The 22,255-nt window shown below is 47.7% G+C and overlaps 2 protein-coding genes and 1 pseudogene across 5 annotated transcripts in view; 1 reads left to right on the top strand and 2 right to left on the bottom strand.

The window, feature by feature from the left end:
* rerea (arginine-glutamic acid dipeptide (RE) repeats a) overlaps positions 1 to 11,306 on the top strand; it is a 100,995-nt gene extending 89,689 nt beyond the window's left edge. For 2 of the 4 annotated variants that reach the window (XM_086107382.1, XM_086107398.1), the window contains 11 exons: positions 887 to 1,049; positions 1,162 to 1,254; positions 2,431 to 2,630; positions 2,774 to 2,935; positions 3,025 to 3,138; positions 3,225 to 4,594; positions 5,128 to 5,350; positions 5,439 to 6,159; positions 8,551 to 8,694; positions 9,128 to 9,308; positions 9,674 to 11,306. In XM_086107382.1, coding sequence (XP_085963508.1) covers positions 887 to 1,049; positions 1,162 to 1,254; positions 2,431 to 2,630; positions 2,774 to 2,935; positions 3,025 to 3,138; positions 3,225 to 4,594; positions 5,128 to 5,350; positions 5,439 to 6,159; positions 8,551 to 8,694; positions 9,128 to 9,308; positions 9,674 to 9,707 — 3,405 coding nt within the window. In that variant the 3' untranslated portion in view covers positions 9,708 to 11,306. Of the gene's footprint in view, positions 1 to 886; positions 1,050 to 1,161; positions 1,255 to 2,430; positions 2,631 to 2,773; positions 2,936 to 3,024; positions 3,139 to 3,224; positions 4,595 to 5,127; positions 5,351 to 5,438; positions 6,160 to 8,520; positions 8,695 to 9,127; positions 9,309 to 9,673 lie in introns of all 4 variants that reach the window. The other 2 variants (XM_086107374.1, XM_086107390.1) reach the window with 1 other exon arrangement.
* A 7,505-nt stretch (positions 11,307 to 18,811) lies between these two features.
* LOC147210248 (uncharacterized) lies at positions 18,812 to 20,149 on the bottom strand. Its single transcript, XM_086109211.1, has 2 exons — positions 19,268 to 20,149; positions 18,812 to 19,060 (listed from the first exon to the last, which is right to left on the bottom strand). The coding sequence occupies exons 1-2, from the start codon at positions 20,147 to 20,149 to the stop codon at positions 18,812 to 18,814; spliced, it is 1,131 nt and encodes a 376-aa protein (XP_085965337.1).
* Positions 20,150 to 20,691: 542 nt separating this feature from the next.
* On the bottom strand, positions 20,692 to 22,199 carry LOC147210247 (uncharacterized; annotated as a pseudogene).
* Between the last annotated feature and the right edge of the window lie 56 nt (positions 22,200 to 22,255).

Here is a 22,255-nt window from a genome sequence, read left to right as displayed (position 1 = left end):
CAGTACCAGCCAATTCTGGACCAAGTCTGAAAAGACGTTTAAAAACGTCTTTGGGAGTGAATGAGTTAAGTACGCAACACACTCACTAATCTATGTCAAGTTTCCTAAATGAAGCAAGAGAACCAATCAGTTGGCGTTGAACACTTGGAGCTTTCTCAAACAGCATTTTAACAGACCTCAGATAGAAAAATGAATGTCCACTTGACTTCAAAGGTTACAGTTAACTTACGATTCACCCGACAACCACAACACTCCTTCATGAATCTGGAATGGAGGCCGATCTGTGTGTGTGTGTGTGTGTGGTGGGGGGCTTGAGTGCCGGCTCACAAGTTAAAAGAAGGTCGAGACGCACAGGAAACTACATGCTTGTGTTTTACGAGCGTGTCCAGAGAGCTGCAGTTAATATGTACGGGCGGAATGCTTTCGTAGCCATGATTGCAAGCGTTAATGTTTCATTTGGCTATTGATTTCCTGATGAGCCTTTCTGCAGGCTGGATTTATTCAACCCGCCTGCTTGCAAGATCGCCCCGCCGAATGTTTGATTAAAGTGCAATTGACTCTTCCAGTGAAGGGGCGAGGAGCCATTTCACTCCCCATTTGTAGCTCCAAAGCGCTGCCTGACACGTTCTTTTGTTCCCATTCAAACTGCTGCCACCCAGGCAGCCACCAGCGCACTGATCCTCATATCCTCGCATTCAGTCAGCCTTCTCGCCTAATCCTAGGACAGACAGGCCTACAGCACAAACATGCCCAGCCAGCTACAAATCCTGGCATGGACTCAACTGCTGACATATTGTGCATTCTGAATTTGTGTCCTTTGTTTGGTGATTTATCTATTTATTTATTTATTCTCCACCAGCTTCACAGCACTTGTATTTTATTTCAGGGTGAGCTGATTACCTTCTACTACTACTGGAAGAAGACCCCCGAGGCAGCCAGCTGTCGGGCCCATCGCCGACATCGCCGCCAACCCGTCTTTCGGCGTATCAAAACACGAACGGCTTCAACTCCTGTCAACACTCCTTCCCGTCCACCTTCTAGTGAATTCTGTGTGTATTTCGGACTCCCTAACAGGCGGGCGCATGGGTGGCGGCGTGACGTCATATGCTGCGGTGTTAAGGGTAAAGGTATATGACGTGTGGTGTCCTTTTCCTCTTCTAGTGGACCTCAGTTCAGCCAGCGAAGATGACTTTGACAGTGAGGACAGTGAACAGGAGCTGAAAGGCTACGCTTGCCGCCACTGCTTCACGACCAGTAAGCTGCTGCGATGTATTTCTGACAGGGGTGTTCAAACTTTTTTGTTCGAGGGCTGCATGCAGAAAAATGGAAGGGTGAAAGAGCCTCTTCAAAATTACTCAACTTTTTGAAACACGCTCAAGTCAGTCAAGAAAGCAATTACCGTATTGGCGCGAATATAAGACGGCCCTGATTACAAGACGACCCCCCTCTTTTTCAAGACTCAAGTTTGAAAAAAGACTTTTTGAACACCAAATTAATTTTTATACAGAAAATAATTACAGTACATCTGAAACCAATGATTATAACAATATATTTTGGAGAAAGAGCATGTTATTTTGCCTCATTCAAATCTAAAGTGCAATCACATTCGTAAATGAATGGTTTCTGGTCTTTGAAACGTAAATTACAGTACATCATAACTTCTCCTCAGCTGCCGGTTAACCTGGCCGATCTTCGACCCACTTTTTTCCAGATTGTCACTACATTTCTCCATTTTCTGTTATTTCTTCTATTATTTTCTTCTCTTTTCCTTGTTACTGCTATTTTTTATTTTTCTTCTTCCTGCTACTGCTATTTTGATTTTTATTCTTCCTGGCAGGGGTTCACTTTGGCCTGGGAAGTCAAGTTCAGCATTCGCTTCAATGATATCTGGCGCCATCTAGCGTTGTGAATGGGTATAATGTCTAGACCCCGAATATAAGACGGCCCCCACTTTTTCAGTCTTATTTCAACGCAAAAAACACAGTCTTCGGGCCAATACGGTATATATTATTTGTATTGTCGAATTAATTTCATTGGGCTGCTGAAAAATGGATGGAGGGCCACAAATGGCCCTCAGGCCGTAGGTTGGATACAGTTCGTAGATGGACTCTGGCCTGGATTGCATCAGCGTCGGACTCCTTACCACTGTGCTGCAAGACAGATGGGCATCAGATGATGTTGAGACTAATTTGATCAAATCAGACATGAGGCCTAAGCTTAATCGCTCACCACCTCATTATCTATCGCCTCTCGACTCACAGCTGGTCCCCATTTGATCACACGCAGATTAACAAAATGTCACAACGAGGGTGGCCGCTAACTTGAGCTTCACTGATCTCTGTAGTATTGTCATGACTGAAAATACGTCACATTTTCCTTTTTCTTTTTCTTTTTAATGCTTCACGCTGCTGTTTTTTTGCACTCCTTCAGCCTCCAAAGACTGGCACCACGGGGGCAGAGAGAACATCTTGCTGTGCACAGACTGCCGCATTCACTTCAAGAAGTACGGGGAGCTACCTCCCATCGAGAAGCCCGTGGACCCACCGCCATTTATGTTCAAACCTGTCAAAGAGGAAGAGGATGGACTCAGCGGGAAGCATAGCATGAGGACCAGACGGAACCGAGGCTCGGTGCGCACATTTTTTTCCCCCCCCGTTTTCTCTCTGTCCGTTAACTCTCATGATCCATCACCTCTGAGTCACCTTAGGCCGGCTTTACGTTATTCATTGTCGGTCCCCGACAGCAATTCATATTATATGCTTGTCGTCAATAGATGTCAACGCTACGCAGTGGTCGCAAGAAGCAAACAGCCAGTCCCGATGGCCGAGCCTCGCCTATCAATGAGGATCTGCGCTCCAGCGGACGTACTTCCCCCAGTGCTGCAAGTACAGACAGCACCGACAGCAAGACGGACACCATGAAGAAGCCCAGCAAGGTAAACGCAAAGTGGACAAAGCTTCAACTTGTCTTTTAAACTTGTTTCTTGAATATTTCATAACGCCTGTCCATCTGTGGCCCCCACAGAAGATTAAAGAGGAGGCTCCTTCACCCATGAAGAGTGCCAAACGTCAGCGAGAGAAGGGAGCTTCAGACACAGAAGAACCTGAGAGGGCAGGTGCCAAAAAGTCCAAAACACAAGTGAGTTCAAGTTTGTCTCATCTGTATGTGTATGTAAGCACACGGAATTCGGGGGGGCTCATGATTCTCTCCTTCCTCCTCCTCAGGAGCTGAGTCGACCAGACTCACCCTCCGAGTGCGAGGGCGAAGGCGAGGGCGAGAGCTCCGATGGACGCAGTATCAACGAGGAGCTCAGCAGTGATCCGAAGGACATTGACCAGGACAACCGCAGCTCTTCTCCAAGCATCCCCAGCCCCCGTGACAACGAGAGCGACTCGGACTCTTCTGCCCAGCAGCAGCAGCTCCTGCAGAGCCAGCACCCTCCAGTCATCCAGTGTCAGCCGAGCACCTCGACGGCCGCCCCCCCTGCCCCGCCGCCGCCTCCTCCCGCAGCCTCGGCCCCTTCGCTGCCTCCGCAGGTCTCCCCGACAGCGGCCTCCATCTCTCTGCCGCCTCAGCCCCTTCCTCTTCCTCAAGCGAGCCCCTTAGCTCTCATCCAGTCAGGAGCTTCCCTTCATCCTCAAAGGCTTCCCTCTCCACATTCACCCCTGACTCAAGCCCCGCCTCCGGGCCCCCCGGTCCCACCTCCATCCTTACCCGGCTCGCATCACGGCCCCATGCCGCATCCGCTGCAGCCCGGCCCTGCACACATGCCTCACCCCCACTCGCTGTCTGCCCAGGGCTTCCCTGTGAGTCAGTCTCAGGTCCCGCCCCCGCCGATATCGGGCCAGTCGCAACCCAGGCCGCATACCCCACCCTCACAGTCATCTTCTCACAGTGGAGGACAGCCTCCTCGGGAGCAACCGCTCCCACCTGCGTCAATGTCGATGCCTCACATCAAGCCCCCACCGACGACACCTATCTCTCAGATGCCCACTCCACAGTCCCACAAACACCCGCCGCACGTGTCGGCACCTCCGTTCCCGCAGATGCCTTCCAACCTGCCTCCGCCTCCTGCCCTCAAGCCCCTCAGCTCGCTCTCCACCCACCACCCTCCGTCGGCACACCCGCCTCCACTTCAGCTTATGCCGCAGGGGCAGCAGCTTCAGCCTCCCCCGGCGCAACCTCCAGTTCTCACCCAGTCCCAAAGCCTCCCTTCATCCAGCCACCAGCCTCCTCCAGCTCCTTCACTGCCGCCCTCTGCGGGGGTGTCGCACCCCAATGGGCCGCCGCAGCTGCCCTTCTCCCCTCACCCTTACAGTACAGTTCTACCTCCAACGGGCCCCTCCGCATCCTTATCCAACTCTGTGCCGGGCTTACAACCCGCGTCTTCCTCCGTCCCGCCCTCGTCCATCTCCATGCCGCTGCCCGCGTCCGTCGCTTGCGGCGGCCTGGGCATGGGGCTCCCGCCCGTGCACATCAAAGAGGAGCCGCTGGATGAGATCGAGGAGCCAGAGAGCCCTCCGCCCCCACAAAGGAGTCCCTCCCCCGAACCCACTGTTGTCAACACGCCAAGCCACGCCAGCCAGTCTGCACGGTATGTGCCCCCCTCCGCTGCAGATTTCTTACGATATCGTTGCATCGAAACAAACATTTATGTGACTTGTCGCTCCGATTTTCACGTCGCTGCGGTGATGACTCTGAACGCGCGCAGCAGCAGTTAGTCTTCAGGATTTACTGCAGAAACGTTTCAACCTCAATCATCTCGAGCCACAATTGGCTCCAGGCTAAAAATGATCATGTAAGAGGAGCAGGGAAATGAATTCCATTGGAATGTTAGTTTATATTTTTTGTGCGTAAGTGGTTCTGAAGGATTTTTTCCTCCTGTCCCATCGCACTCCCACAAGAAAAAAAATCTCATCCCGGACGACTCAAGTTTCATTTAAGCAACATAACGTGTACATCATAATGGATTGATCAATGGGGATTGAGGTTGGCTGGTGCGGTTGCTGTCTTACTTACCCCCGACCCCATCCATGCATTAATCAAATGACAATCGTTCTGGCCTGCACTTTGAAATTCTTAATGTTGATTTTTCATGATGTTATGTCTCTCTGTTTTTGAACTCAGGTTCTACAAGCATCTGGACCGCGGTTACAACTCGTGCGCTAGGACTGATTTCTACTTCACTCCCTTGGCCTCCTCCAAACTGGCCAAGAAACGAGAGGAAGCTGTGGAGAAGGCCAAAAGAGAAGCGGAGCAGAAAGTGCGGGAGGAGAAGGAGAGAGAGAGAGAGAGGGAAAAGGAGCGGGAGAGAGAGCGGGAACGAGAAAAGGAGGCTGAGCGAGCGGCGGTGAGTCGCTGTGCTTGTTTCAATGTGAGTGGCAATATTTCCGCATGAACACTTTCTTAACACGGCTTCTGTCCCCCCCTCCTCGCAGAAAGCCTCCTCTTCGGCCCACGAGAGCAGAATGGGCGAACCGCAGATGGCCGGGCCCGCCCACATGCGCCCCCACTTTGACGGACCCCCCACCACTATTGCAGCTGTGCCTCCCTACATTGGTCCCGACACCCCTGCCCTGCGCACCCTCAGCGAATATGCCCGACCACATGTCATGTCCCCGACCAATCGAAACCACCCTTTCTTTGTGTCCCTCAACCCCGCGGACCCGCTGCTGGCCTACCACATGCCCAGCCTGTACAACGCCGACCCGGCCATGCGGGAGCGCGAGTTGCGTGAGCGCGAGATGCGCGAGAGGGAGATTCGCGAGCGGGAGCTGCGGGAAAGGATGAAGCCCGGTTTTGAGGTCAAACCTCCCGAAATGGACACACTCCACCCTTCCACAAACCCCATGGAGCACTTCGCCCGGCACGGGGCCATCACGTTGCCCCCCATGGCCGGCCATCACCCCTTTGCCTCCTTCCACCCAGGCTTGAACCCGTTAGAGCGTGAACGGCTGGCCCTTGCCGGGCCTCAGCTGCGGCCGGACATGAGCTACCCGGAGAGGCTGGCGGCGGAGAGACTCCACGCCGAGAGGATGGCCACCGTGGCCAACGACCCCATCGCCAGGCTCCAGATGTTCAACGTCACGCCGCACCACCATCAGCACTCGCACATCCACTCCCATCTGCACCTGCACCAGCAAGACCCTCTTCACCAAGGTAAAACAAAGCCCTGCTCATACACAAACATCCTACACCATTCACAAAGCGTCGGCCCGTATTCGGCTTTGCGGTGAAGTTTCAGGATCAACCTAGAATGCGCTCTAACCTGAACAGGTGAACTGGATTTGACCTTCTCAAAACTTTGAACTCATTCACTCCCAAAGACGTTTTTAAACGTCTTTTCAGACTTGGTCTAGAATTGGCTGGTACTGAATGAGTTAAATGGCCCATCTGTTCAATACATTTTGCAAAACTTGCTGATCCCTAGCAGTAGATTCACAACAGGTGTTTGATTCATAAAAACATTTCACGGACATCTAATTTTATTGACTCGGCAGTCCTCCCCTCTCTCTCTCTCTCTCTTTGCAACCTGCTGATGACACTCAAAGCTCAGTGACCACTTCACTCTGAGGTTTGAAGCCGTGCAGTGGCGAGTTACTGTGGAGCGGTTGTTAGGTCGTATTAGGGTGTATTTACACCTGCAGCGTTCGATCCACTTCAAACGGATGTTTCCCACACTGGTCCGGACCTTTTATTCAGATGTGAATACACACAAACGAATCCCGGGGCGGACCAGGACCAAGTTTTTGAAGCGGTCTCAGTCTGCTACCGGACTTGGTCCGCTACGCTTCAAGTGTGAATACAAACCAGGGTCGATCGAACCACCTCTAGGATACATGCGCCCATTTGAGCCTCACAAGCCACCGTAGCCGGGCATCGTGGGGAAAAATGATCCACTAGTGAATCTTGTACCTGAGTTCATACCTGATCCGCCATCTTGAATTTAGCCACGCTGCTCCTAGCACGTTGTGGGTCTGGGCATGCTTGAGTACACGATCCTTTGGGTCACTGCACACATTCGTCGATGCTGTTGCAAAATTAGAAACCCAGCTTCGCATATTTTCCTCCATGTCCGGGGTCTGTGCTCTGTATGCTTCCCTCGTCATTTCTGTCCAATGAGAGCACCGATCGTCACACGTGTTGAAGTGTTTACAAAATATAGTTCACTTGCAAAAAGTAAAGTGTGAATGGGAACTGCACCAAACGAACAAACAAAAAAAAAAAAAAGGCTGCTTTTTGTCCTGACCAACCAACCCGCCCAAAGACCCTTTTCTGACGTGAATACACCCCAAGTCTCAGGATGTCAAAATGTGAAAATCGTGATGAAAAGCATTGTTTAAGGAGAAAAAAGGAAATGTACATTTAACAGCTGGACATGTTCATTCAAAAATTTTGAGAAGATCAAATTATGATCCCCGTTTTAAAGATCCCAGTTCTTTTTAGGTACATCCTGAAATTTCACCCCAAAGCCCAATATTCCTCATGTTTTGTGTGTTGCGTATATGCTCATTCTATGAATCATTCACAATGTCTGCACTGGCAAATGACTGACACTGATTCGTAACAAAATGCTAAAAAGGAGAGCTGTGACCTGCTGTTTTCAGTGCGTGGGTTAATTCATGTTCAAGATCAGTGATTCTCAAACCGTCGTATGAGTTCAACTCGTGCTACACGGAAGAAACGCTGAATTGAATACAAATAAAACATTTAAAACATGAAATGCAGTCAACAGCTCATGAAAACCTTTTTTCCCAGAACTTTTTTATTTTTAAGTACAGTTGAGTTGTATTTAACGTGAAGTAAATCTGCTTTTTACGACTACAACCTCAGCATCTGTATTTTCATTTCAGCCATTATGCTCGTACTTGCATCCTCATGACATTGAATGATTCAAATTCATGTTTTCGCATGCATCTTGTTATTAAACCCCCATTGCAAAAGCTGCCTGTTCAAAGAATTAAATTGATTAATTTAAAGAAATTAAAGTTTGTGATGAGAAAATTGTAAAAATAAATACATAAAATTTAAAAAACGCGCGCACACACACAAGTGTTATTACAAGCAGTCATGATGCTTCCCTTGTAAAGCACCATTCAATTGCCAATGATGATGATGATAATGGTTATCATTAGCACTAGTAGTGGTGAAATTCCATTTTGAAAATGAATCTGATTTACGATGGGGGTTCTGCAGCTGAAGTGCCATTTTGAGATGTTTATCACATTGGTAGTCAAGGAAATGTATTAATTGAGGAGAGAAATAAATCTGGTCATGTTTCATTTTACGTAAGGTCTAAGGATCAAGACGACACTCTGAGCCGATGTCATGCTTTTGTTGTCATATTAGAATGTTTAATTTAGCCGCACTTTTCAGCGCTTTTCTATAGAGTAACATTAACTGGCAAATAAATATCAACTAATCGTAATGAATGGGCTCTGTGATGTATAGCGCTTGACTAGTTGTACTTGTATGTTGAATTGCCCTGTCCCTTGAACGTAACGCTCTGACACCCAGCAGGTGGTGGTGAATGTCTTGTGTGTCCTCCAGGTTCCGGGGCCCACCCCCTGGCCGTAGACCCCCTGGCAGCCGGACCGCACCTGGCTCGCTTCCCTTACCCACCTGCCGCCATCCCCAACCCGCTCCTCGGCCAGCCGCCGCACGAACACGAGATGCTGCGCCACCCGGTCTTCGGTAGGCACCCGGCCCGTCTCATCTCTCATTGGGGTTGCAAAGCGGGAACATTTCTGGTTAGATGTCCATGGCGAGGTGAGCTTGTGGAATTTGGGAAATAATAAGCACAGACGTCAAAACATCCATCCAAAATAATACAATTTAAGAAGCATGAAATTAAGTAGAACTATGTCCTGTTTTTAACTCATTCACTCCCAAAGACGTTTTTAAACGTCTTTTCAGACTTGGTCTAGAATTGGCTGGTACTGAATGAGTTAAATAAATAAAAAATAAACAAATGCTCCACCTTCTATGCACAAATAGATCGCATTCAAAATGTAATTCCCGTGGAAAGTTTCCCCAAAATCTCCTGCAGTTTTGCAACCCTAATTAACAGTGGCATTGTACAAAATGTATCTTATCGGGGGGAGGCTGAATTATTTGCTTTGCACAGGAGCACCGTACCCTCGGGACCTACCCGGAGGTCTGCCCCCGCCCATGTCGGCGGCCCACCAGCTGCAGGCCATGCACGCCCAGTCGGCCGAACTCCAGAGGCTGGCCATGGAGCAGCAGTGGCTGCACGGCCACCATCACATGCACGGAGGCCCGCTGCCCGGCCAGGAGGACTACTACAGGTCAGACCCAGCGCCGCCTGCACCTCCGGCACCGCCGCGGGTCGTTGTCGCAACATTGATACAATCGTAGATTCGCTCCTGGACATTCACTGTCTGTCTCAAATCATGCTGACATGCTTAATATTGACTCGTGACTGATCCAGATTTAGGATGTGATTTTATAGAAAATCATCTTTAAGCTGATCCGAGATACTAACTCATTCACTCCCAAAGACGTTTTTAAACGTCTTTTCAGACTTGGTCCAGAATTGGCTGGTACTGAATGAGTTAAATAACTCATTTCCAACTCATAAAGGTTATCGTCCAACCAACACAAGGAGGTTTAACGCATGTCTTGTCCGCCCCCACCGCCCCCTCCCTTTCAGCCGACTGAAGAAAGAGAGCGACAAACAGCTGTAACGGGCCGAGGGAGGCGACAGGAAGTTGTGAAGAACACAAAAAGGCCAAGTGGATCCAATTTTTCTTTGTTTTTCCAGCCCCCCCCCCCCCCCCCAAGACATTTTCTTTGGTATATAGCCAGTAAAAGTGACACAACATCCTGAAGACTCCTGCATGACAAGCTTCCCTGACATTTCTTTTTGTAGGTGCTAGAAGAAGACACACTGTGCTTACCCCCCCCCCCCCAAAAAAAAAAACGTGGCCGCTTATGGAAAATAACAAGTGCTATCTTAAATTCAACATTTATTTTAATACATCGTTGGAGCTTTTTTTTTTTTTTTTTTTTTAAACAAAAATCATTTTAGGAAGAGCTACCGCATGGAGTTTTTCCCCTCTTTTTTTGGAATTTGTAAATAGTATATATAAACATATAATTATTATAATTATTATTATTACTAGGTGTGGACAAACAAGTCGTTTCAACCTCCGCTGCAGTTGTGTTGATGCATTATCCCTTGTTTCAGAGGGGAGCAACATGGCATTATTCTTATGATTTGAGCCATTTGATTTGTGACCTTGGTCTGACATTGCCGTGTTAGATTTAGTCCCACGTAGCCCATGTGATAACCCCCCCCCCCCCCCAATCCCAAACCCCTGTTGCACCCACTCATCACACACCAGCTTTTTTCAGAATGTGTCGACGCGGCCTGTTGATTTTGTGACTTGAAACACTTGAAGCTTCCCTTCATCCATGACGACGACGAAAATTGATTGCACTGAAATTTCTTTTTATCCTCTGCCGCCATTATTTAACGACAAAACAAGTCATATAAAATGACCTTTTTTTCCCCCCAACAATTTGGACAGTGCCAGAAGTCTTTTTTTTTTTTTTTTTAATGCTAAGTGAATATGATACATGATCACAGGAGCCCTACTGGACCTTTTTAGTGGTGGCATCCTCTCCCATCATGTTCACTGTGGCCTGCCGACGTGCGACCACCGGGAAGCGTGCTTGTGCGCATGTTTGCGCGTGTGTGTGTGTGTGTGTGTGTGTGTGTCGCACCAGCGTGCGCTTCACGTTTTCCAATGGACACTGTTTGACTTGTCATGGATTTTAACAAAACTGTCTTATTCCTTGTTTTTATAATTTTCGTTTTGCCAAATGAAGAAACTGTACTCGCATTTTTAAATGACCATGTCATACTTCCTCGGAGCACTATTTTTATGTTTGTTGTTTTGCAAGTGGAAAGTCTTCTGACCTTCCATTTTCTGACGCACTCTTCATCCTGCCGTCCGTCCCCCGAGCGTCCTACTTTGCCTTTGCCCCCCCTCCCTTTTTTGTGTCTCCAAACCTTTGGTGTTCAGTGTTGTCAACGGTTTAGCTTCTCGTTTCAAAGCGGCAGCAGCAGAATGTCCGTTCTGACTGCCAAGATTTCTATATATACTGGTATCTTGAAGCTTATTGTACATATGAGTAGTCGCAAATGGGATGACACAATGTAAACAAAAAGTAGAAAGAATAAGAAAAAAATGTGAGTCCTGTGTTCTCTCCATTTGAGTATTTTGTAATTTTTTTGAAAAATTTGTGGAATTAAAATAAACGACTAAGTTACACCACAATCAATGACTCGAATTTGAATTCGTCTTCATTTTAATTTCTTTTTTGTAATAAAACCTTGTACACCACAGTGACGTTTTTATTGCTGATGCTCATATTGGTTAAAGTTTTATTTATGACTTCATTTTATGAGTGAGAGTGACAACAATATCCATATTGTCTACTATGGATGAGTTGGATCCTGTGACTTACTTGAGACCACAGGCAGGGTTGACCCCTGACTGGTTTTGAACCGTTAAAGCTCATATTTTTGACACGTGGTCAGGCCCGGCCATCCGAGCTTCGTCCATTCTGCCCTCGTTGGCTGAGCTGGAGTCTTTCCCAAAGTAAGAGGACATTGTTTTGAATGTGTTCACAAGAAAATATTCCCAATAAATAGAGACACCCATTCACTCATTTTGGTTGAAACTGCAGAAAACATGCTCACACAGCTGGAGCTGAGATTCAGAGACCGAAAATGTGATCCAATCCATGACCTCTCCACTGTGAGGTATATATGTCATAGGTTGCTGCTGCAACAACAATGGTGCTGCTTTGATCAGACATATAAGCTGTAGAATTACCTCAGTTGGCTATGAGCACTCATTTCTGTTCTGTGCTCACGTTAGAATAAATATTCCAGTCCAGTGGTAACTTGACCTGTGAGTGCCCCATCTTAGCAGCTATCCAAGTTAGCAGCTTTTTTTTCCCTTTTTCTATGAGCCAAAATTTGGTTTATGAGCATTCTTCGCATCGACTACTCCTAAAGTGAATTGAAAAAGCAGAGCAAGATCAACTTTCAGCCTGTTATTTAATGTGTCAAACAGACACAAAATGAAAACACTTGCAAGGAGTATTGAGATGACCACATTGAACTCAGCAGGTGGTAAACGGCCAGTAAGACTGGTTCCAGGCTCCTAAAGTTGATCACTAGGCCACGCCCCCTAAAGGCAACAGTGTATGTGTGTTTGACTTTGAGATAGGTGCGCTTTAATTCACCAGTTTGTTGCTGTCTGTCATCTTAAATCATATTTTTATCTTTGTTTTTATTTGGCTTTCTTTCTTCATGATACAGCTTTTGTTGGTGGAGCTGGAACACACATTTTAATTCATTTATGAGCTTGGTCACTAAACGAATTAACATTCTAACCACTGTACAATAAGACGAAACCGTTTTGAGGGAAAAGCGTTTTTTTTTTTAAGTTTCTTCACAATTATTATGCCAAGTCTCTTTTGGTTATACTCAATTGAAACATTTGAATCGATTTTTTTTTTTTTTTTTTTCACCGTGGGGAACATATTGGAGTGCGGATCAAGCGCAAGCATGTCTGTTTTCTTTTTCCTTCACCGGGTCTGAGCTTTAGAAGATGAGCTCTCAGCAGCAGGTAGCAAATCTGCGAGCTGGATATCATACACTGCTGTGGCATAATAACGTCAAAGCCAGGCTCATTCGAAAAGAACACCTCCTCTCTCTCACAACGGGGAGTGATGGATGGACCCGCAATCTCTAATACTACGCTTTTTTTTTTTGGCATCTATGCCTTTACTCCCGCTCTGAAATGACATGATCAAGCAAATGCAGGTTGCCTGCCCTCTTCTCGTGGTGAGGAGGTGCTGCTCGGTGTTGCCGCTTCAGCGCCACATGACAACACGCCGTCAGGGCCAAGCACTGGCTGGTTGAATAATTCATCCCCCTCCCTGCGCCTCTTCCACATCGGGGATGGAGCGACTGTGACTCGTGTCAAGTCAAATCCCTCTCATGATGCTGTGTGTACCCCTCAGGCGGGCGCGCGGGGATGCGTCATTTCTACATACATACAAACACACACCAAAACAAGAAAATCTGCTGGTTGTATCCGAACAGCAATGTCATCCCAGTGTCTTTCCTGCAGTTTGTGCCGCTCGGAAATGCCATGCCGCCGTGTTCTTTCGCAGGTAGTCGCCGCCATGTTTGTCTAACAGTGATGTTGACACAGAGGAGGAACCGTGCCTCTGCTGTTTGTCTCAGCTACATAACAACACAAACAGCAAGCTCACCACTCATTTGGAGGTCATCCTATTTAGGCCGTTACACCCCCCCCCCCCCCCCCCGAGATTGGAGCAACCGCTTTTGCAAATGTGGGAGCGTGGCGGTTATGTAAAACCGCAGCTGCAGAAATGTGACGCTCGCAAGTCATGGTAATTAAACACATCATCCATGCAAATGGCGGGTGCACCAAAATATGCTAACGTCCTTTTTTTTTTTTCCTGGAATGAGGCTTAGAATGTGTGTTTCAGCAGTCCGGCAGGAAACGAGCGTTTATATTTCAAGCAAAGGTTAACGTGAGGTTTTCCACTAAAAGTGATAACTACACCAGAGAGGCTGCAGGATGGTAAAACGCTTAAATTGCTCAGTTGCATTCTGCTGTGGATCACATACCCTGCAGAGTCAGTGTAATGTTTTGGTAAAGAAGGGAGGGAGTGGCCGGCACATTTCACTGTGGCCATGGAACCAAATGTCATGTCTTAAAAGTAAATGCAACTTTTAGACCAAAATTGAGCCAGACGTGTCTTTGTTGGGTCAACCTCATCTTACATGTCTTCCCCAAGCTCGTCCTTCAGCTGCTTATCCGATAGCTTCTCCTTCTGCTCTTTCTTGCCTTCATCATACAAAACATCTTCCGGAGTTCAAATACAACATGATAGATGCGGATATAACGTCTATCAGGTTGGATTTGAACTCGGTTGTATCTTTCATTCTTGTGAAAGTGCTTGTCAAGTTCTTTGCTCGTCCTGCTCCTCTTCCTTCTACCTTTCCTCCAATTTTTCTGTCAGCTTATTCTTCCGGCAATGCCTGCTGTTTCTTCTCCAGGTTTTCGTTCAGTTCTTCGTACTCCTCCTCATCCATAGCTCTTCCTCCCGGTCTTCCTTCAGCTCTCCCCACAGACCTCCTTGCAGCTCTGTGTCCAGGTTTTGCTTTCAGTTCTTTTTCTCTCTCTCTGTTCTCTCTCCATCCATGCATCCATCCATTTTCCGAGCCGCTTTATCCTCACAAGGGTCGCGGGGCGTGCTGGAGCCTATTCTAGCCATCTTCGGGCAGTAGGCATGGGAGCGCCCTGAACCGGTCGCCAACCAACCGTAGGACACACACAGACGAACAACCATCCTCGCTCACACTCACATCTAGGGACAATTTAGAGTGTTCAATCAGCCTGCCATGCATGTTTTTGGACTATGGGAGGAAACCGGAGTACCCGGAGAAAACCCACCCAGGACTGGGAAGAACATGCAAACTCCACACAGGGAGGCCTGAGCTGGAATCGAACCCGGTACCTCTGCACTGTGAAGTCGACGCGCTAACCACTGGACCACCGACGTTAAGATGCAGCAAATTGCTGGTGAACTGAAGTGCAATTCAAGCTGCTATCAGGGGCTGCAGTTCATTCTTTGTGGATTCGGCCCAGTGTCTTTTAATATTTGTTATAAATAGCCAAGCTCTTACCCACTTAAAAAAATGCATGTATTTTCTAACCACGTACCCGTTTTGATAAGCCATTACAGTCATTCCTTTGCAATGTAATAACGCACGCTTGTGTGCGCTGTGCACGTAGGTTGGTCTGTGACTGCGTTTGCAAGACTGCCTGCTATGTGTTTGGACCTGGTCTACGGCTTTTACACGTTAAATGATATCCTGTTGCCACATTCCCATCATAGCCCGTATCCTCACCCGCATGTTAACCGAGTGTGGCCGCTACCACACCAGGTTTCTTGCATTCCTCCTCCAGCATACCTCACACACTCGTCTTTCTCCTCTTCCTCTTTGCTGGTTGAGCTCGGAGGGAAGAGACTGCAAACGAAGCAGACACCAGTTTTAGTTCAATAAAGCGTAGCGAGTTGGCAGCGGACGAGACTTGCAGGCTCCTCTTTAATGCGTCGTCATAAAACAGGCTGCTGGCCGCAAGTTCACATTCAATGAGGCCTGGGCGGAGCATCCTCCTGAATGTTTGTGCACGGAAATCCTTCCTTCACAGAGCACCATAAAGTTAGTTCACCACAGGATATTAAAAGATATCAATTGTTACTTCAACCACAGTACAGTAATCAAGATGGAGTCTCTCATCATGCATTGAGTTTCATACCTGCGGTGGGGGCTTCGTCGAGGCCGCTTGTCAAAAAATAAATCAGAGCCTGTTAATATCTTCTTGCCCTCCGCAATTTCCTCAACTCACTCCATCTGCGGTCTTTCAGTCGCCCGCCGCTTTGAAAATAATATCAACTCGAGTATGGTGACACACCTGCGGGGGGGGGGGGGGGGGGGGTGTCAGGGGCATGGTAAGTGGTGGTGGTGGGGGGGGGGGCTGCAGCAGACACAGTGAGCCTCCCTCCTGATGTTGTTTGTGCAAATGGCCGCGCGCGCGTGAGATAAATTGCGCTGGCAAAACATTTAGCCGCTGCAGCGAGAGGCTGTCCACTTGTTGTGACTCAGATGGATTGGCCATTGTTTTTTCCCCTCTTCACTTCCACAGTGTAATTTATCTCCCATGGGAGTCTGTGGAGGACAGTGCGTCTGTGGAATGCTGCCTGATAAACCCACCAGCGGGCCCACGAAGAAAAGTTCCTGTGGGCACCAAAAGAAGATACCATATTTGAGTCTACTTAGACCGTTTTAAGACTCACTTTAACTTCACTGCAGCATCACGAACTGGTGCAAATTTTATATAATTATAATGTGGCTCGCTGATGGTGTCGTGGTACACTCGCCTGCCTTGTGTGCGGGCAGCGTGGAATCGGTTTCCGCCCAGTGACAATGTGGGTGTGAATGGCCATTTGTCTTTATGTGCTCTGCGACTGACTAGCGACCGGTTTGGGGTGCAGTCACATATAAGTAATAAAACTATTTACTGTAGAAACAAAAGTATATATTAAGAAATAAATAAACTTAAACTAAACTAAAAGAAGCACCAGGAACCAAAACTCTCTGCAACTGACAAGACACTGTGACATCCATCACAATCCACCAAAGACTGAACAAAACCAGGCAACTAAATGCAAGCCAACCGCTGTGACAACTAGGAACATGGCAGGACACGAGTGGCTGAGGGAGCTGATTGGTCGACACCAGGGACCAAGTTGAGGAGAACAGGTGGACACAAATACCTAACGAGCAACACAGACCACAAGAAACCAAGCCAAAACAAGAAAACAACCGAAATATCATTAAGACAACTCCCAATCATGACAGAAATACAGCTGAGCTATCCATAATAAATCTCCTGTACTGGATTAGAGCAAAAATTTTCAGACCCGTAAAAATTTAGCACAGTTTGAACATTTAATTCAACGATTTTTGCGCACCACTCGTGGTACTCATACCACTGTTGGAGAATCCCTAAACTAGAACCTTCAATGAACCTTACCATGCATGTTTTGGAATGCGGCAGCATGCGGGCGCGCCTGAAGAAAAGCCACCCAAGCACAGGGAGAAAACACAAACCGCGCACAGGAACAATGGAGCCAAGATTCAAACCCACAACCTCAGAACTGCGAAGCGCACGCGCGCCACCCAAACGACGCTGCCCTGAACACATCATGGTATCATCAACAAAGTGGAGGGACTTGGTTGCAAATTTCCAGACGGCTGCTGGAGTGACTTTCACCTTTCATGAACAAAAAAAAAAAAAAATGGCTTCACTGTCAGAACACAGACCCAAAACAAATTGCTGCACTTTGGGAGTTGCTCCTGCATCGACTGAAAGCTGAAAGCGACTCATACCACGAAAAGACGACAAAAGGTATGTTTATTTTCTGTATCCATGGTGATGAAAGTGCTTTGGTCTGCGGGAATGCATGCATATGTAAGATACACTTCATGATCCCGAGGCATTGCGCAACTCGCGCACTGAGCATTCAGTGTGTGATGCATGGAAATCACAATACAACACATTAACTAGTTTGACATATGTCAAGGAGCTCCAATATGTTCCTGTAGCACATTGCTCTCCAGCAGCCTGGAGGTGTTATGGTAGATGGTTTCTCCCAACAGTCCCTCCACCCCCAACCCTTCTGCCTCCCTTCGCCTCTCCCTGTAAAGCCCTCCAGTCCAGTCGCTGGCTGCAGATTTAATGGATTTAGCAGCTGTTGAGGAAACAGCGAGGGTTTGCGGCATATGCTTTGCTTACAACAAAGAACGGACGCATGGACGCGCACACACCGCATAAACTGTGCTGCCACAGAAGCTGCAGTCGTCCATTTAACTGGCTTACAAATTGCACTCCTGCAGTTGTATGTTTCTTGTCTGTATGTAGTACATTCTTACCTACTGTAGGTGCACGATTTTTCAATGAATATATTTTTGCGTCCTCATAGTTGTGAATGGGTAACATATGGTCCTGACCTACTCTGTTATTTAATCCAGCCCACAGAGTGGTTACAGAATCAAGGGATTATACTACTGGTCAACAAGTATTTATTTATTTATTGAATTCAGAGACGCTAGAAAACATTTTCTTGAGGAATTTTTGCACGGAATTCTAAGTCTGCCCTAATGTTTTTCCTACCACACCAGGTTTTGTCATAATGATAAGAATACATGCCTATAATATTCTGATATATCAGGTAACATTTATGAATTAAGGGTGTTTTTTTTTTCTTCAACAGGTGGAATTTTTTCCCCCTCAATTCTCATGGTTGTAAATTACAAAATGAGAAACTCTGGCTTACTTAAATTTAAAAACAACAAAAAAGAAAATATCTCAAAAACCTGATGTGGTAGAAAAAAAAGTAAAGATATGCTTTAAATCACTGTAAAAAAAAATCAAATTGTTTATCTTCGTTCTTAACGATGCCCGGGACATACAGTTGAGACAGGCAGAAGAATGAAATTGTCTTCCACTTGGTGGAAGAAGGTAGTACATGTGTTGCCATTTAGACAACGTCGTGTGTGTGTGTGTGTGTGTGTGTGTGTGTGTGTGTGTGTGTGTGTGCGTGTGTTTACAAATTTAAAACAACCGTGCGATGGTTGTTTTAAAGTGCTCTATAAATACAGTTACATTGAGTTGAGAAATTTAATCCATCCATCCTTTTTCTAATTTGCTTATCCTCACAAGGATCGTGCTGGCGTTTATCCCAGCTATCTTCGGATCATTGGTGAGGTACACCCTGAAGTGGTTGCCAGCCAAGCATGGGGCAAACATAGACGTTCACACCTTCCATTAATCTACCATGCATGTTTTTGGAATGTGGGAGGAAACGGGAGTACTCTGAGAAAACCCACACGGGCACGGGCAGAACATGTAAACCACACAGGCAAGCTGGAGCCGGAAGCGTACCCTACATCTCTGCACTGTGAGGCGGACATGCTAACCAGTTGTACACCGTATTAATTTAAAATGGGCTAGTATTTTATATGTACATATAAAATCTATCTGTCTATATCTAATCTATCTATCGATCTACAGTATATCCTATCTATCTATCTATCTATCTATCTATCCATCTATCCTCATCTCACCCCTCGGATGGTGTCCATCCCCCATTCAGGTCGAGTCCTCTACCAGAGGCCAGGAAGCTTGAGGGTTCTGCGCAGTATCCTTGCTGTTCCCAGCACTGCGCTTCTCTGGACTGAGATGTCCGATGTTGTTCCCGGGATCTGTTGCAACCACTCCTCTAGTTTGGGGGTCACTGCCCCGAGTGCTCCGACCACCACAGGCACTACTGTCACCTTTACCTTCCAGGCTCTCTCCAGCTCCTCTCTGAGCCCTTGGTATTTCTTTACTTTCTCATGTTCCGTCTTTCTGATGTTTCCATCACTTGGGACCGCTACATCCATTACAACGGCTTTCCTCTGGCCTTTATCTATGATCACGATATCTGGTTGGTTCGCCATTACCATCTTGTCAGTCTGTATCTGGAAGTCCCACAGGATCTTCGCTCTGTCATTCTCCACCACCTTCAGAGGTGTTTCCCATTTTGACCTTGGCGTTTCCAGTCCATACTCCGCACAGATGTTTCGGTAGACTATGCCAGCCACCTGGTTATGGCGTTCCATGTAGGCTTTCCTTGCCAGCACCTTACACCCTGCAGTTATGTGTTGGATCGTCTCAGGTGCCTCTTTGCACAACCTACACCTTGGGTCTTGTCTGGTGTGGTATATCTGGGCCTCAATGGCTCTGGTGCTCAGGGCCTGCTCCTGAGCAGCCAGGATGAGTGCCTCTGTGCTGTCGTTTAGGCCAGCCCTCTCTAGCCACTGATAGGACTTCTTGAGATCAGCCACTTCAGTTATGGTCCGGTGGTACATCCCGTGTAGGGGCTTGTCCTCCCATGATGGTCCCGCTTCCAGCACCTCATCCTCCGTTCCCCATTGTCTGAGACATTCTCCGAGTATGTCATCCGTTGGAGCCTTCTTCTTGATGTATTCATGGAGCTTGGATGTTTCATGCTGGACAGTGGCTCTCACACTCACTAGTCCGCGGCCTCCTTCCTTGCGGCTTGCGTACAGTCTCAGGGTGCTGGATTTGGGATGGAACCCTCCATGCGTGGTTAGGAGCTTTCGGGTCTCAACATCCATGGTCTGAATCTCTTCCTTTGGCCACCTTATTATTCCTGCAGAGTATCTGATCACTGGCAGGGCATAGCTGTTTATTGCCCAGATCTTGTTCTTACCATTGAGCTGGCTTGTTAGGACTTCCGTCACCCGCTGGAGGTAGTTGGCCGTAGCCGTTTTCCTTGTTGCCAGTTCGAGGTTGCCATTGGCTTGTGGTATACCGAGGTACTTGTAGCTGTCCTCAATGTCTGCTATTGTTCCTTCAGGGAGTGAGACCCCTTCAGTGTGGACTACCTTGCCTCTCTTGGTCACCATCCGACTACATTTCTCAAGCCCGAATGACATCCTGATGTCACTGCTGTAGATCCTGGTTGTGTGGATCAGGGAGTCTATGTCCCTTTCGCTCTTAGCATACAGCTTTATGTCATCCATGTAGAGGAGGTGACTGATCCTAGCTCCATTTCTGAGGCGGTATCCATAGCCTGTCTTGGCGATTACTTGGCTTAGGGGGTTCAGTCCTATGCAGAACAGCAGTGGGGAGAGTGCATCACCTTGGTATATGCCACATTTGATGGACACTTGGGTAAGTGGCTTGCCATTGGCTTCAAGTGTGGTTTTCCACATCCTCATCGAGTTCGCAACGAAGGCTTTTAGGGTCCTGTTCACTTTATACAACTCCAAGCATTCAGTGATCCATGTATGTGGCATCGAGTCATAGGCTTTCTTGTAATCAATCCAGGCTGTGCACAGGTTGGTACGTCGGGACCTGCAGTCTTGTGCGGCTGTTCTGTCAACCAGGAGCTGATGTTTGGCTCCTCTGGTATCTCTGCCAATGCCCTTCTGTGCTTCGCTCATGTATTGATCCGTGTGTCTACTTATCTTAACCGCTATGATGCCTGACATGAGCTTCCATGTTGTGGAGAGACAGGTTATTGGCCGATAGTTGGATGGGACTGCACCCTTTGAGGGATCCTTCATGATCAGGATCGTTCGCCCTTCGGTTAGCCATTCTGGGTGAGTCCCATCCCTCAGCAACTGGTTCATTTGTGCTGCTAGGCGCTCATGGAGTGCTGTGAGTTTCTTTAGCCAGTAGGTGTGAACCATGTCCGGGCCTGGCGCTGACCAGTTTTTCATACGTGAGACTCTTTCCTGTATGTCTGCCACTGTTATGGTAACTGGGCTCTGTTCAGGGAGGTTGCTGTGCTCCTCTCTCAGCGTCACCAGCCATTGTGCACTGCTGTTATGTGCGACCTCCTTCTCCCATATGCCTTTCCAGTACCTTTCAGTTTCCAGTCTTGGTGGGTCTTCTCTGCTGTAAGAACCCTGCCACTGAGCGTACACTTTCGCAGGATGTGTTGCGAACAGTCTGTTTATTTGTCTGGCCTCATTCTCTTTCGCGTGCCTCTCTAGGCGACTGGACAAGGCTTGGAGCCTTTGTTTGGCAGTTTCGAGTGCTTCAGGTATGGTCATCCGGATGTACCTCTTAGGTATCGGCCTTTTCATCACACCTCTCTGGGCCTCCGTCAATTCACTCACATCTTTCCGAGCCGCCTTGATCTCAGCCTCCAACTGTCTTTTCCATGGTGGGTCACATATCTCATGGCTCTCATGGTTGCCAAGCATCTCTTGGGTCACTGATGCTGAAGCGTATATCAGCTCATTGGTTTCCGTGATCGTTACGGTAGGGATCGCCCTCAGTGCTGCATTCACAGTTTCCATTAGACTTTCAGGTGGTACTTCACATAGCCGTTGTAGTCGGTTTCTAGGTTGTCCCGTCTTCATTTTCGCCATGATCTTAGCTCTCAGGTCAGATGCTGCCTCGCTCAGCATTTCATTAATTGGGGCTGGCCTCCCAATCTCATCATCTGCATTCATTGGGGCTTGCCTCCCAATATGTGGTATGACCTCCTCCTCTGATCTGGCAGTCTGGGGCCCTTCACCATAGAATGTGTGTTGTACCTCATCAATCTCAAGTTGTGATAGCAATTGCCGTCTGTGGATGCTGAAACATTGAGCTACTAGTTGTTTCCTGGTCAACTGTGACTGTGGGTTTCAAAGTAACCATTCAGTCCACATCCTCTGCATGTAACCCCTCTGAGTAGGGTTGCTGGAGTAGTAACATTCCATTAGAGTGATATTATTGCATCTCGCCCATCTTCGCTTCGTTCCAATAGCCCATTTTTCATCAAGGTGCACTGGTTCCCCAGCATCTGACGCAGACCTTGTTTGGCCGGGCGATGTCTGAGCGATGTCTGTCATCATTGTATTAGGTAGGCATTGGCGTGAAGGGTCTTGCCCAAGGACCCACACTGGATGATGTTATGTGCTCACATTGCCTCCAGCGGGCTTCGAACCACTGTCTGCCGTACGCCAAACCAGTGCCTTACCAACTGAGCTATCCAGTCGCCACTGAGCAAGTGAGCCACTTTTACTTTTTATTGTAGTGTGAAA

Source organism: Hippocampus guttulatus, chromosome 1 (assembly GCF_054856545.1).
Source record: "Hippocampus guttulatus isolate MCC_2025c chromosome 1, RoL_Hgut_1.0, whole genome shotgun sequence".
NCBI lineage: Eukaryota > Metazoa > Chordata > Actinopteri > Syngnathiformes > Syngnathidae > Hippocampus > Hippocampus guttulatus.
This window is presented reverse-complemented; position numbering and strand designations above follow the sequence as displayed.